We start from the raw sequence: 13850 nt of genomic DNA on the forward strand, positions 1-13850 counted from the left end.
TTTCTGCTTGGGTCCAGGGAGCTTGTGGGGTTGAGAATAATAGACCACCTCTGGGCAGGAGCTGGGAGACCTGAACTCTAGTCCTTGCTCTGCTGCTTACCTGTTGTGTGACTTGGTAAGCAATTTAACCTCTCTGAGCCTCAGTTTCCTCATCTGTGAGATGAGGCCAGCACCCACTTGTTAGGTTTTGTGAGGAGCAAACGGGCACAGAATCTGGAAGGAGCATTCTACATGTACCGCGTGGCCTCTTGGTCTGGGTTGCCATGCAGATGGGTGATTATTGCGGGTTTCAGGTTATATCCTGAATGTTGTGTACGTGCATGCTCCTTCCTGCCTGGACGTGCTGTTTTGCCTCATTGTAGCCAGGGCCCTGGAGAGGAAGAGGTGGTTCCCGTTTCACTGTTGTTCTTGCTCTGTGATTTGTCTCACTAATAGTACTAATAAGATAATTATGATTATTATATACTTCTGTGTGCCAAGCATTATGTTAGGTTCTCTATGTGCTTTTTCCCCCTTCATTTAATCCTCAGCCATGCCCGCAAAGGAGGTATCAGTATTATCCTTTCCACTTTACAGGTGGGGAAATGGTGCTCTGAGAGGTCATGTTGCTCTAAATGACGGTGCCCGTGTTTGACCCCAGGTCTCTTTGGCTCCCGAAGCAGTGCTCTCTCTGTGCTGTCTGAGGGGTGGGGATCCCTCAAAGGGAGAAGATGAGAGTGGGCCTGTAGGCTGGCCCTGATACGGGCAGGAGAGCACTCAGGGCGTCTGGAAGATGAAAAGGCTCATGCCTCCAGCTGTGGTGGAGGTGGAGTGAGGGCTTCTGCGCCCAGCAGCCGGGGTGCTGCTGGGCCCTGAAGGGGACCTGTGCTCTGAGTGGGGGTGGAGGCTGCTGTTACTGTGATGGAGGGGCATGGTGTTCTAAGAGGGGGTATATACTTTGACAGGGGACGCTGACATGTGGGGCTCCAGGATTCCCCAGCAGCAGGAACAGAGGCAGCTGGCCTTGCCAGCAGTGTTCTGCCCTGCACTGGGGGAACGTTTTATGGGTCTGAGCCCAGGCCCTAGTGTAAATACTGTTAGAGCTGAGGGTTGGTGAGCAGAACGATCCGAAGCCAGTGACTTAGAATGTAAAGAGCTGCCATACCCGGGAACAGTTCTATGGCTGGCTGGGAAGGTGGCTGGCTGCTGAAGCACTTCTCAGACGCTGCCCTCTCCCCCCTGAGGGCTTGACAAAGCAGAGAGTTTGTGCATCATTAATGTTGTTATTATTGTTGTTATCAGGGTTTGTGGGTTGTGACTTATGAAGTCTGCAGGAAGGCTCTTGGCAAGGCGATTCAAGGCTCACTGGAGCTGCATCTTCAGGAAAGGAAGGAGCGTGCACACTGCAAAGGTTAAAATAGACGGAAGCGGAGGAGAAAGGAGAATGTTAAGTGGCTGGAGGAGAGACCTCTTGGGGAGGGAGGCAAGGGCAGTCCTCCTGACTGCTCCGTGGTTGTGAGCTGACGTGATGGTCCGTCTGAGGCCAGGCACCCAGGGGCCTTTCATCTTCCCCCCCTCTCAAAGATACTAAGCACGGCATCTTAGCTCTTAGTAACCAAGTCTTCTGGTTCTCTCGGATCTGGGTATCCTGACTCTTTTTCCTCTCTTGCCCCCAAATCTCCAAATCCTGCCTCTCTAGGCCAGTTCTTTTCTCCTGTGCCCACACTTGTCCACAGTGGAGACAGCCCATCCTTCTCCTGACCCACTGGACTACCTGCATGGCTTCCCCTCATCACCCCGGCTCCCACACTGGGGTGTGCTTTCCCTTCTCAGCAGCCTGACTTCCGGTTGCCTTCCCCCCACCTCTCTGCTGTTAAGGTTTGCTTGTTATGTCCCTGGGGACTTTGCCACAGTCTTTGCCTGCAGATTGATCACCCCCTTTCCTGTGTGTCTCCTCCCTGGTCTGTGTTGACGCGGGACTTCCACTTTATCTTTCCTGATCTTCCTCCTGGTCCTTCCTCCTCTCCTCAACTGAGGATTTCCCTTGTCATCTCCCTCTGAACCTGACCCTGGAGCCTTCACCGGCCTCAGGGCTCACTCTCCAGCCTGAAGAAAGCCTGTGTGTCCACATGTCCATGCCTGAGCATATTATCTATCACCTCCCTCAACAGAAGACCAGAGCCTCTTCTGCCACTGCTCCCGTCTTCCATCTTGGCTGTTGTTCCACACTCCTAACCCAGATCCTTGGAGTCACTTTAGCCTCTTCTCTGTACCCTCCTTGCTTACATAGGAATAGTCACTGAGTTCTGTTGTTTTCCCCCGAGGCTCTTGGATAGACCCATTTCTTGGGCAGCCACCTCGTTGGTCCTTCCACCTCCAGCCTCCCTGATGGCTTCTCAGTCTAAGGTCATGGCCAGATGAGGCTCTTGAGCCAGGCTTTCTTGAGGTGGGGCATGGTCCTACCCACTCTCTCCCAGACCTTCACTGTGCTGTGGTTTGTCTGCTTTGGGTGGCCCCTTCCATGTCTCCCAAGAGCTATTATGCCTTCACTTTATAACATCTTCCTAGTGTGTGATCTCTGTAGAGGTCAGGAGTGTGGTAACCAGTGTGATTTGTCAGGTTTATGTTGCTGGGCAGATATTTCCTGCGGGCTTTCAAGGGGCCAGGCACTCTGCTGGGCCCAGCCCTCCGGAGCTCTTAGTCTAGGGGTGGAATAGGGATTGGGGGAGGTGGAGAGGAGACACCTCCATAGAGAGTTCTAAACTAGGCTGGCTATGGGCAGTGCCCAGTTTAAGTCCTAGCATCCTACTGGGTGATAGTATTCAAGCAAAGTCAATTTGCTCAGTGTATTTCTTATTGAGCTTAAGTTCCCTGCTGTGTGAGAGTGAACGTTAGGTCAGAGCCTTTGGTAGCTGGCTGGAAAGTGGTTTTACTTTGAGGGTGGCTATTGGTTAGATGATCTGAGGGGTTCACTGGGTTTGTTTAGAAAGGAAGCTGTGGGTATGCCATAAGACTTGACTCTTGAGGCTTCTGCTGTACACACTTTGCTGTCACTGTGGCCCACCAGCATGCCACTGTGCTGCCTGGGCAAGTGGGCTCCGGACCCATCCTCCCTCCTTTCCCCTTTCCTTCTCACCAGTTCCAGAAGCGTAGGTGCCTGCCAGTCTCAGGAGTGCTGGTCTACAGGTCAAAGTGCTGAGGCACTGGGCAAGGGTAGTTGTTTTTCCTGACTGATAATATTATCTGGGGATTAAACACAGAGCAGCATCAATGTGGTTTTCCAACAGATTCTTTTCTTTTTTTCCTTTAATCATGTGCATTGAGCTATGGACTTTTTAGTCTGAAGTCCATTAGCTCCCTGGGAGCACTAGAATAACATGTAATAACATAATGGAATGACCTTTTTGGTGAGCTCTCAAGGTGGGCTGCGCAAGGGCAGTGGGTCCTTAGGCATTATACACAGCTCTGGGAGGGCAGAATGAGGGTGAAATAATTCCTGAACTCTTCCTCCTGGATAGTTTTACCCTAGGGAGAAGGAAACTTTGAATGCCAATGGCAGATTATATTTAGAAACACTAGAATATGGCCACATTTCTATCTTCTATTCTGCTGAGATGGAAATTTGTATTATATATTATGGTAACTGATACTGTTGAAGTGCTTTATGATTTATAAAGCATGTTCAGTAAGTTACCCCATTTCATCCTCACAGCAGTCCCACTAGGGAGGTATCATTATCTCCATGTCAGATGCAAGGCACTAAGCTGTAGAAGTTTGAGTGATGTTGGCTAGGCATCTTAGGTACTAAGTAGTAGAGCTCAGAGGCAGCTCAAGACTTCTGGCTGCAAAGAGGCAGTGGATTGGCAGGGCATCAGGTTAAGTAGAGAGACTAGGTTCAGGTTCTGGTCCTGTTACTCATTAACTATGTAACTTTGGTCAGATTATTTAACTGATCAGTATAATCAAGCATATCAGATAATCTACAATTGTCTCATTCATCCATAACCTTTTGTCTTTGCTCCATTATGGGCTCATTGCTTTATAGACTACAGGATATTTGTCCTGGACTCCTCTTCACTGTCAACATGGTAATTTTCCTTGCCTCTGTCTGTGGGATCCTTTGTTTCCTAGGTTCCATGTTTTTTCTCATTTTTTATTCACTTGTTGTTTTGGTAGAGCATGAGTTCCAGTACCTTCCTGAGAAAGGGTGTATTGGTCGTAAGTTTTTCACATCTCAGCTCTTAAGTGTAAGTAAGTCTGTACTCACTATTGACAGATAGTTTGGCTGGGTATAAAATTCCAGTTGGAGATCATGTTGCATGAGAGTCATGAAGGCAAGGCTTCATTATTCTGTGGTGTGCTAATGAGCAGTCTTATGCCAATTCTGACTCCTGATCTTTTGTATATGGTGGGATTTTTTTTTTCTTTGAAATTTTCAGAATCTCCTGTTTGTCAGCAATTTTCGGAAAGTTTTCAGTGATGTACTTTGGTGAGACTTTGTTTTTTTTGTTTCGTTTTGTTTTTTTTTTAACTCGTGCAGGGCTCTCTTGACTGGAAACTTATATTCTTCAATTCTGGGATATTTTCTTGAATGATTTTTTTTTTTTTAATAATTTCTTTTCCTCTGTTTAGTTCTTTTCCTGGAGTTACAGTAAAACCTTGGTTTGTGAACATAATTTGTTCCAGAAACATGCTTGTAATCCAGAGCACTTGCATATTAAAGCAAATTTCCCTGTAAGAAATAATGGAGGGGCACCTGGGTGGCTCAGTTGGTTAAGTCTCGGACTTCAGCTCAGGTCACGATCTCACAGTTGGTGGGTTTGAGCCCTGCGTCAGGCTCTGTGCTCACAGCTCAGAGCCTGGAGCCTGCTTCGGATTTTGTGTCTCCCTCTCTCTCTCTGCCCCTCCCCCACTCAAGCTCTGTCTCTGTGTGTCTCTCAAAAATAAATAAACATTAAAAATTAAAAAAAAAAGAGGGGCTTCTAGGTGGCTCAGTCAGTTAAGCATCCGACTTCAGCTCAGGTCATGATCTTATGGCTTGTGGGTTCAGGCCCCGTGTTGGGCTCTGTGCTGACAGCTCAGAACCTGGAGCCTGCTTCAGATTCTGTGTCTCCCTCTCTCTCTGCCCCTCCCCCTTGTGCTTTCTCTCTCTCTCTCTCTCTCTCTCTCTCTCAAAAATAAATAAACATTAATTTTTTTAATGTTTATTTATTTTTAAGAGAGACAGAGACAGAATACGAGTGGGTTAGGGGCAGAGAGAGAGAGAGAGAGAGACACAGAATCTGAAGCAGGCTCCAGGCTCTGAGCTGTCAGCACAGAGCCTGATGCGGAGCTCGAACTCACTAGCTGTGAGATCATGACCTGAGCTGAAGTCGGACGCTCAACCGACTGAGCCACCCAGGCGCACACCCCCAAAAAAATTTTTTTTAATTAAAAAAAAGAAATAATGGAAACTCACATGATTCATTCCGCAACCCAAAAATATTCATATAAAAATTATTATGATACTGTAATATAATACAAAATAATAAAGAAAATAAAAAATATAAAGAAAAATAAACAACCTGCAGTTAAACTTTTAAAGCCTTCGTTACTGGTATGAGGGAGATGAAAGAAGAGGGTTATTGTGTAGGATGACTTTCACTATCACTAATGGAATCACTGCTATCTGTTGGCTCCATGGAATTTTTTTTGCATGGGGGCCATTGTATACACTCACATAGATGTTGGCTATAGTGCAGTATTAATAAACTCTTGTCATATACTATATTTAATGTAACTGGCAGTAAGGCAACAGAGGAAAGGGATCTATATCTGTAGGCAGCCTGACCCAGAATGAAACAAAGTATTCATTAGCTTACTTGTATGGAAAAGCAAAAGACTGTCCATAGGTGCTTTGAAGTGACAAAAAATGCACTAGTGCCAGTTGTGGGTACCATCCAGTGTTCTGAAAAATCACTAATTTCTGTCAAATGCCACAGCCTGAGGCCGAGCATCTGAGTGTGGGAGCTGGTCACCCATAATCCTAAAGCGAGAGAGAGAGAGAGAGAGAGAGAGAGAGAGAAATCATTGGCTCAGTTGTGATCATGTGATGTTTGGCATCATGTACTACTCATATTGCAAGACATTGCTCATTTATCAAGTTAAAATTTATTAGAAATATTTGCTAGCCTTGCAGAGCACTTGCAGAACAAGTACTCACAATCCAAGGTTTTACTGTAGTTTAATTTGGTACTTGCACTTAATGGATCCATCTTATTTTTCTTATCTTTTCTTCTATTTTTTATCTTTTATTTTTGTGTTTTATTTTCTAGGAGTTTTTTTTTTTTTAATTCTACTTTCAACTCTTTTGAAATTTTTTATTTCTGTGAGAGTTTTTTGTAAGAGTTTTTCCTGATTCTCTTTGACTATTCCTGTCTCATAGCATTCAGTTCTTGTTTTATGGATGCAGTATTTTGTTTCTCTGAGAATAATAATTATAGTTTTACTGTTTTCTTCTGTTGTTTTTCTTTTCTTCTAAGTATCATCTTTCTTTTAGTTTGTTTTCATCCCTGTCTTTTGTGTTAAGGGCTTTCCTCAAATATCTGGTGAACTTGAGTTATCTGTATTGAATAGCAAGGCACTGGCATGGGCGTTGGAGACTCTGTGAGTGTGAGGAGGAGGTGAAGGGCATTTGTTTACTGAGAGGGCCTCACAGTGGGTATCTCAGTGGGAAGTTAGTTGTTTCATTGGAGGATCTCCAAATCACCATCTTTAGGTTATTTTTCTTGTGCTTCTCAGTTTCCTTAGAGAAACATTCTCTAATGTCCTGCCTAGGGGAATAAGACTGACAACATTCTGGAAAAGGGAAGGGAGATGTGGGGGGAGTTGGGGCTTGAGGATCAGTGATCTCAATGTTCTGTGTATAGACTTTCCCTTAAATCCCCTCGTTTTCTCTCAGGGCCATACTTCTACTCCCTGCCTGGTATCTCCCAGGAGAGCTTTTCTTAGTCTCTCCATATAGTAGCCCCGTGTTTTCTGACAGCTAGGCAAGGAGCCAGCTATGTAGGCTGGGTGAGGGGATCTGCTGTATGACTGTTCCTTATTTGGACTTTTAACACACCTCCTCCCCCAGCCTCTGCTTCTGGCCACCCCTCCTTGTGCCTGCAGAGGTGCCTGGTGCCTCCACTGCTCAGAGTTCTCAGGGTTCTCTGGGAAGAATTGGCTCATTTCTTGTTGGCTGGCCTCCTGAGATCATTGGCTGAGTGGGAAAAGCTGAAAACCTTCCATTCCCATCCTGAATATGAGAAGTGATGTTACTTCTCTGTGGATTTGTGCATCCGTGCTTCTAGGTGGGTGGCATTTTCACGTTGCTCTGGTGTGTGGTGTTGGAGTGCCGTGCGGAGTACAGATGTCCACCTCCCAGACAGGTCTTGATTGAGTGGGTGGCAAGTGTGTCCTTGCAGCATTCTTGTGTAGTATGCAGCCCCTACAGCTTGACAAACGTGCCTGAAGACGAGGGGGGAGTTGGAGACTGGGAATGGTCTGGGAAGTGTCTTGGGGGAGAGGTGTTGGTAATTTGGAAAAGGGATGATGTGGAAAGATTGATGTAGTCCTGAGAAGGGTCGGTGTGCCCTTATCCTTCTGAAGTAAAATGTGTTCTAGGCAGCACTTCTGCGGGCACCCATTCTTCCTTGGGCTTGGCGGGAAGCTGGGGCTCATGGTCCTTGGCTCCTTGATCCCCAGGTCGTCCTGCCGACGTGGCTGTCCTGCACAAAGGTCTCCTCACTCATCGAGAGAATTTCTGACCCCAAGGACTTGAAAAAACTTCTCAGGACCCGGAATAATGTGCTGGTGCTTTACTCCAAATCTGGTGAGTGCCCAACCTGGCCTTGGGGGTCATCCATCAGCGATGGGATGGTTTGGGTTCAGGGCACCAGTGGGAGGCAGAGACCTCAGGACCAGGAGCCACTCAGGGAGGGTCCAAGGGTCATCGGGCTTGTCCACTTTCCCCAAGAGATGAGGCAGAAGCACAGAGGGGTGTTAGTTCTGTTTCTTTTGCATCCTGAGAGGTTGTTTCAGTTCCCTATAATCAGTCTTTCTTGGGAAGAGCCTCTGCAGTCCTCACTACCTCAGGAGGGAGAGGATGTGTGTGAAGGGAGACGGAGGATGGTGGTCAGTGGGGTGGATGTTGTGGCTTCCTGGACAGGCACGGACTGGCCATCACAGGACATGCTTTGCCAGAACTGTTGATTAGCTGGCTGGGTCGGCCTGTCACCAGCTGAATTGGTCCCAGGCTTGGGAGCATGCACCCAGGTTCGCAGCCCTGGCCCTGCCTGGCCCCCATCTGTCCTGCTTTGGGGTCAGAACATGAGACTGAGTTTGCAGTGGGCTCCAACAGAGCAGTTTCAGTGGAGGGTGGGACTGTGGCTTGCTTGCCTCTTCTGACCTTGAGGCTGGCAAGGGCATAGTGGATGGAGAGAGGTTTGCTCAGCTCTTGGCTGCGACTTTGAACATCTGACTGTTGGTGTTGTTCCAGCAGAGTTAAGTGTTTTCACTGCTCCTAAGGATGCCAAGTTTTCTGTGCCCTGGAGAAGCAACAGCCAGTGGCTGGGCCAGTTCCTGGGCACAGTTCTCCCTGGCAGCTCATCCTTGACACTCATTGGCACTAGGGGCTGATGGATGTTTTGGACGTGTGTCTCTCCTGAACCCTGCATCCTCTAAGCACCCTGGCACATGCTACTTCTTGCCCTTTTGAGGGCCTGGCACACACTTCCTGAGGTTGTTGTTGGGAGCCCAGAATGTGTCTAGCATCTCTGTTGTCAGGAGTAGGGGGGAAATTGAGGCAAGGGAGGAGCAGAATTGCTCCTGAGGCCTGGAGCATAGGGCCCTGAGTAAGCATGGCTCATCCCCTTGGATGCTCTTGGAGCTGGGCAGTTGCCAGTGCTGGACCATGCTCAGTTCCTTCTCTGGGTAGGTCCCGTCACATAAGCTCATCATCTGACAAGGACTGCAAGGACCTTCTGCGACATGCTCCTGTTTGCTCCTTTGCCTCCTTGAGGGAGGCGGTGCAGGTTGTCAGATAATGTCCAGTGTACAAGTGAGGAAATTGAAGCAGAGGGAGAATAGCCAACTCATCTGAGGTCTAGCAGCCGGTAGATGGTGGAGCTGTTCTCTGTGCTTCCTCTGCTGGAGGGTCGGAAGAAATAATATTAATCCTGCTGGGACGGAAGGGTTCTGAGATCACTAAATGGTTATGGTAAGTTAGAGAGTGGGAATGTGGGGTCTCTTGATAGGGGCTTGTGGGGCAGGGGGCAGGGCGAGGACCACACTTCTTTTCTCTTCTGCCCTCAGCCAACCCTTGTTGGCACTGAGACTTCCGGTGCTTCCTGCTTACTAGACCCCTCTCTGCCTCCTACTGCTGGGGTAGCAAGACCCAGGTGACTACCTTTCTGCCTCCTTGCCCAGGCCTGCTGCAACACATGTGACCCTCAGTGGGTTTTTGGAGCAGCGCAATAACTGGATTTTCTCCACTTCCACCCTCTCAAGCAGTGTGTACCTTTCCTGTGCCTCACCAAGCCCAGGCTGAGCCCAGAGGAGTGGTGGGGCCATGGCCTTTCCCGCCTCTGCCACGCTCCCTCCTCCACCTGTCCTTGTGGGGGTTCTTGGGAGTGCCTCCCTTGGGTGGCTCCCTGTGCATCTCTAGAAAGATGCTTTTTGTTCACTTGCATGAAAGGCTCAGCATGCTTTGTATTCACAAACAGCTACCATTATCCACACTAGAAAAGGGGATCTGTGGAGGTGAATAATTCAGACATCAGTTTTGCTTGGCTTTGGAATGTATCTTAGGGTTTTTGGGGAGGGAGGCAGCAGACCTGCACTTGCTACCAGTGTCTGTGTGGCGGGCCCTTCAAGTGAGCTCACAGATGTGATGGGGGAAGGGGACACACTGGCCACAGCCACTCTGCAGCAGACGCTTGCAAGTTGTCAATGTTGAAATCCTGGCCACAGAGGCTTCATCCCCAAGTACCTGCCCTCCTACAGTAGTTCCCAGTGCTTTGCCCAGGTACCTGGACAAATGAAAAACTTCCTTTCTTGTGTTCACCCTACCTTGCCTCAAGGTGTAGTCCATGTTTTTATAGCTACCCCTGAGGTACTGCCAGGGCTGGCCCTTCTGTCGCTTCTGGGGAAATGGGCTGTGAAATGTGACTTGGGTACACTTGACATTGGTCCATCTGGGACCAGTGTCCCATATAATCCTCATTTAGCCACCAGGTTGCTGAGCCCCTGCCAAGATGAAGATGTGATGCACAAGTAAAGGAAGTATCTGGTCCCTGCTCTTGTCAGCTCGCAGTTTGAGCTCCAGGGCAGATGAGTGTGGAATTGGCAACCTTGTTCCCTATATTAGTTATAGAACTGTAATTGTTTGGTTATAGAATTTTCACAGTTTGTCCCAGAAAAGTAATGAGTCAGAGTGGAGGATCTGACTGCGAGATCCTTGGAATAGTAAGGCATGAGATGTAGTGTCACAGAGGTGTGAGTTGGGGTCTCGGTGTCTGTGGGGAGGAGTCCAGAGCCTGGCAGGAGCAGGGGTTTCTGAGAAGAGTTCTCCCCGAACTACTGATTACAGGGTCAGTGTTTTAGTGGCGCTCAGGATCTCACCTCAAGGATGGCTCCCCATTCTTCCTTGCCCCTAAAGGAAGATGGCAGGGGTGACCCTCATGGACTTGGGCACAGATGTTTAATTTTTTATTTTTTTACAGAGGCTGCAGCAGAAAGTCATCTCAGGTTATTGTCCACTGTGGCCCAGGCAGTGAAAGGACAAGGCACCATCTGCTGGGTAGACTGTGGGTATGTCCTGGGGACATGGGGCGTGGTGGCTGGAGGACGGGGCGTCCTTGGGGGATCTGGAGGGTGGGGTAGGAAGTTGTCCCTGATTAACTCTTTGGGAGAGAGGCTGTGATAGGAGAGATTGCTGCAGAAAAGCTTCCCTAACCCTACTTGAGGGTCACCTGTGGACTGGAGAAGGGGCAGTTCTGGCTCTCCCACTAGTTCTTTCCAGCCCCAGCATTCTTCCTCCCTTTTTACTCTGTTGTCCTGTGTGACTTGACTTTTTTCTTCCCAGCAGGTGAGAGAGGGGGCCTTGATGGCCAGAGAGACAAGGTTCTTTTCAGAGGCACCCAGTGGGCTTGCTCGTGATGGGGGTCTGCAGCAAGAATCATGGGCTTCATCTCCAGCCCAGGGCATTAATAGAGGTCTCCACTGCCCTCGGTGCAAAGGTGGTGGAATCAGCCACCTTGCCTTCCGAGGTGGCTCCATTAGATGTGTCAGTGGCTTTGTCCTTCTAGCGCTCTCTTCTGACCTTTGTCTCCCTGCCTGCCACTGCCTGTCCTAGTGCTGGTGCTCCCAGCTCCTTCTCCTTCTCTTTCTCCTCCTTCCTGACCTCCCTCCTCCCAGAGACTTTCTTGTCTGTGTTAAGGCGGCAGGATCAAACACCAGCCCACAGGAGGGAGTCTGTAGGAAGGGGGGCTACTTCTTAGTGTGGGGAAGGGGGCTCTTGATGGAATTCCTCTGATTCTTCCTAGTGTGGGAGTTTGAGTCCAGGGTGTACTCAGCTTCCCTTTCTTTTCAATCATTAGGAATAATTTCCACATCTCTCTGTGGTCAGTGCATTGTGCATGCAATGCACACACACCCACACCCCCTCTTGTTATATAATTAGCTCCCAATTTGGCCTAGATTGGCATAAATGCATAAAAGGCACTTAGATAGTGAAGGAACTTAGGAGGAGAGGTAACTAAGAGCAGGTTTGTCCTTTGCATGTTTGAACACCTATTGTATGCAAAGGTCTATGTTGCACTTGACCTGGATACCAGCGTTATATGCCCTTGTGACTTCGGACAGGAAGAGTTTCCGGAGTCACTGTGTCCAGCCACTTCTCACCTGGACTTAGGGTTTATCGGGAGTATGAGCCTGGGAAGAGGAGGGGAAAGGAGAATATTGCACTCTTGCAAGTACGGGAAAGAGGTGGGTCTCTGCTGGGAAAAGGGCTTTTTAACCTTCACTTTTATTGTGGCTGTTCTTGCCTGAGCTACAGCCTGGCTACCACATTTAACCCTGTGGGTTAAATGAGCTTTAGGGCTGTACTGCAGTATAGCCTTCTTCCTCTTCAATCTGAGTTCTAAATTTCTGGTTTTTTAGGGGCGCTTGGGTGGCTCAGTCCGTTGAGCATCTGACGTCAGCTCAGGTCATGATCTCGTGGTTCGTGAGTTCAAGCCCTGTGTTGGGCTCTGTGCTGACAGCTCAGAGCCTGGAGCCTGCTTTGGATTTTGTGTCTGCTCCTCTCTCTGCCCCTCCCCTGCTCATGCTCTGTCTCTATCTCTCAAAAATAAATAAACATTAAAAAAAAATTTTTTTTAAATAAAAATAAATTTCTGGGTTTTTTAAAATTTGTTTTTTAAAGTTTATTTTTATTTAGAGAAAGAGAGAGTGTGAGAGAGAATCTCAAGCAGACCCTGTGCTGTCAGCACAGAGCCCCATGTGGGGCTTGATCTCACAAACTATGAGCCAAAACCAAGAGTTGGACACTGCCTGAGCCCACCAGGTGCCCCTAAACAGCTGTTTTGTGAATGAACTTCTGGCACACAACTGATTTATAAGTTGATGGCCTCAAGTTTGTCTTGCCCATGATTGAGGAGAATTGAAGGAGATTTATATTTTGACAAAGCACTGAATGAGACCAGGAGAAGGAGTCTTAGCTGAGTGGTGTTTGCTGTAGGGGTGTATGTGCGTGGGTTCATGCTCCTGTCTGGCCTCACACCTCCTGATTTATTCAGACATCAATTTACTGGAAGAGACTGCTCCCCAGACATTTGATAAGATCTTGGCCATTGGTTAATTCTAGTGCATAGTTGGTCTAAAAGTGTTCTTGTCTTGTAGGTATGTCTCAGTCTCCCACATTTTACCAAGAGTGTGCTACGTGACTGGTACATAGCCTTTGTCAGTATTAGAGGGGACAGGACACTTTGGAATCTCCATATCTGAGGATGACACCGGTTCTGCCACGCCAGCCGATGGAGCCTTATCACAGGAAGTTCTTAGGCTTGCAGGTGGCAGAAATGGGCAGAAGAGCTTTGATTTAGTTGCTGCATTCCCCTGCAACATTCCCAAGCATTTACTATGTGCCTTGAGGTACACAGATGGACAGTAGTGTCCTCAGGAGCTCAGTGTGCAAGGAGGAAGCAGACATCGAACCAGGTGATTATAATCCATGTGAGAAGTGTAGTGAGTGGAGGCTATATATGAGAGGGGTTTCACTTTATTCTGCCTGTAAAATTCTGCCTGAGAAAGCTTCACAGAGTAGGTGGAGTTCCAGTGTGATGCAAAGACCTTTGAGTACCAGGTCTTTAAAGTGCCCTGGCTTTCTCTGCAGGCAGCTCCCTGTGGTATGGGCCCCGAGGACTGCCTGGGCCATCTGCTGATGGGGGTAGAGGTGGCAGTCCTGCTCTGCTCCATGCAGAGGCAGGACTAAATGGGGCCAGGGTTAACGTGTGAAGACAGACTAAGAACATTAGAATTCAGGACTCGTTTGGAGACATGATGTCTGGAGTCAATAAAAGTGCCAATGGGAGAAATAATCCTATGACTTTTGATGTGCTAAAATGGAAATCTAGGGAGGTATCTTAGAGCCTAAAGAGGTAACCTTAAGACAAAAGGATAGATTGTTCTGTGTAGTTGCCACTCAATTCATTCCTCTAAGAAGTATAAACTGAAATGTTAAATAGCTTTTAAAATAGTTTAGATAAGTAGATGGATTATGGAGCTCTAATGGATTGTGTTAGAAGAGGGGGGTATCTGGGTCCAAATTGGAAATCATAGGTAGGGTGTACTGA

The 13850-nt window shown here is 48.0% G+C and overlaps 1 protein-coding gene across 1 annotated transcript in view; it reads left to right on the plus strand.

Annotated features, from left to right (window-relative positions):
- Positions 1-13850, plus strand: part of PDIA5 (protein disulfide isomerase family A member 5) — a 91087-nt gene that overhangs the window by 14189 nt on the left and 63048 nt on the right. Inside the window, exons 2-3 of the mRNA XM_027061005.2 lie at positions 7705-7831; positions 10722-10809. Of these exons, the coding sequence (XP_026916806.2) occupies positions 7705-7831; positions 10722-10809 (215 nt within the window). The remainder of the gene's footprint in view (positions 1-7704; positions 7832-10721; positions 10810-13850) is intronic.

The sequence above is a fragment of the Acinonyx jubatus genome, chromosome C2 (assembly GCF_027475565.1).
Source record: "Acinonyx jubatus isolate Ajub_Pintada_27869175 chromosome C2, VMU_Ajub_asm_v1.0, whole genome shotgun sequence".
Lineage (NCBI taxonomy): Eukaryota > Metazoa > Chordata > Mammalia > Carnivora > Felidae > Acinonyx > Acinonyx jubatus.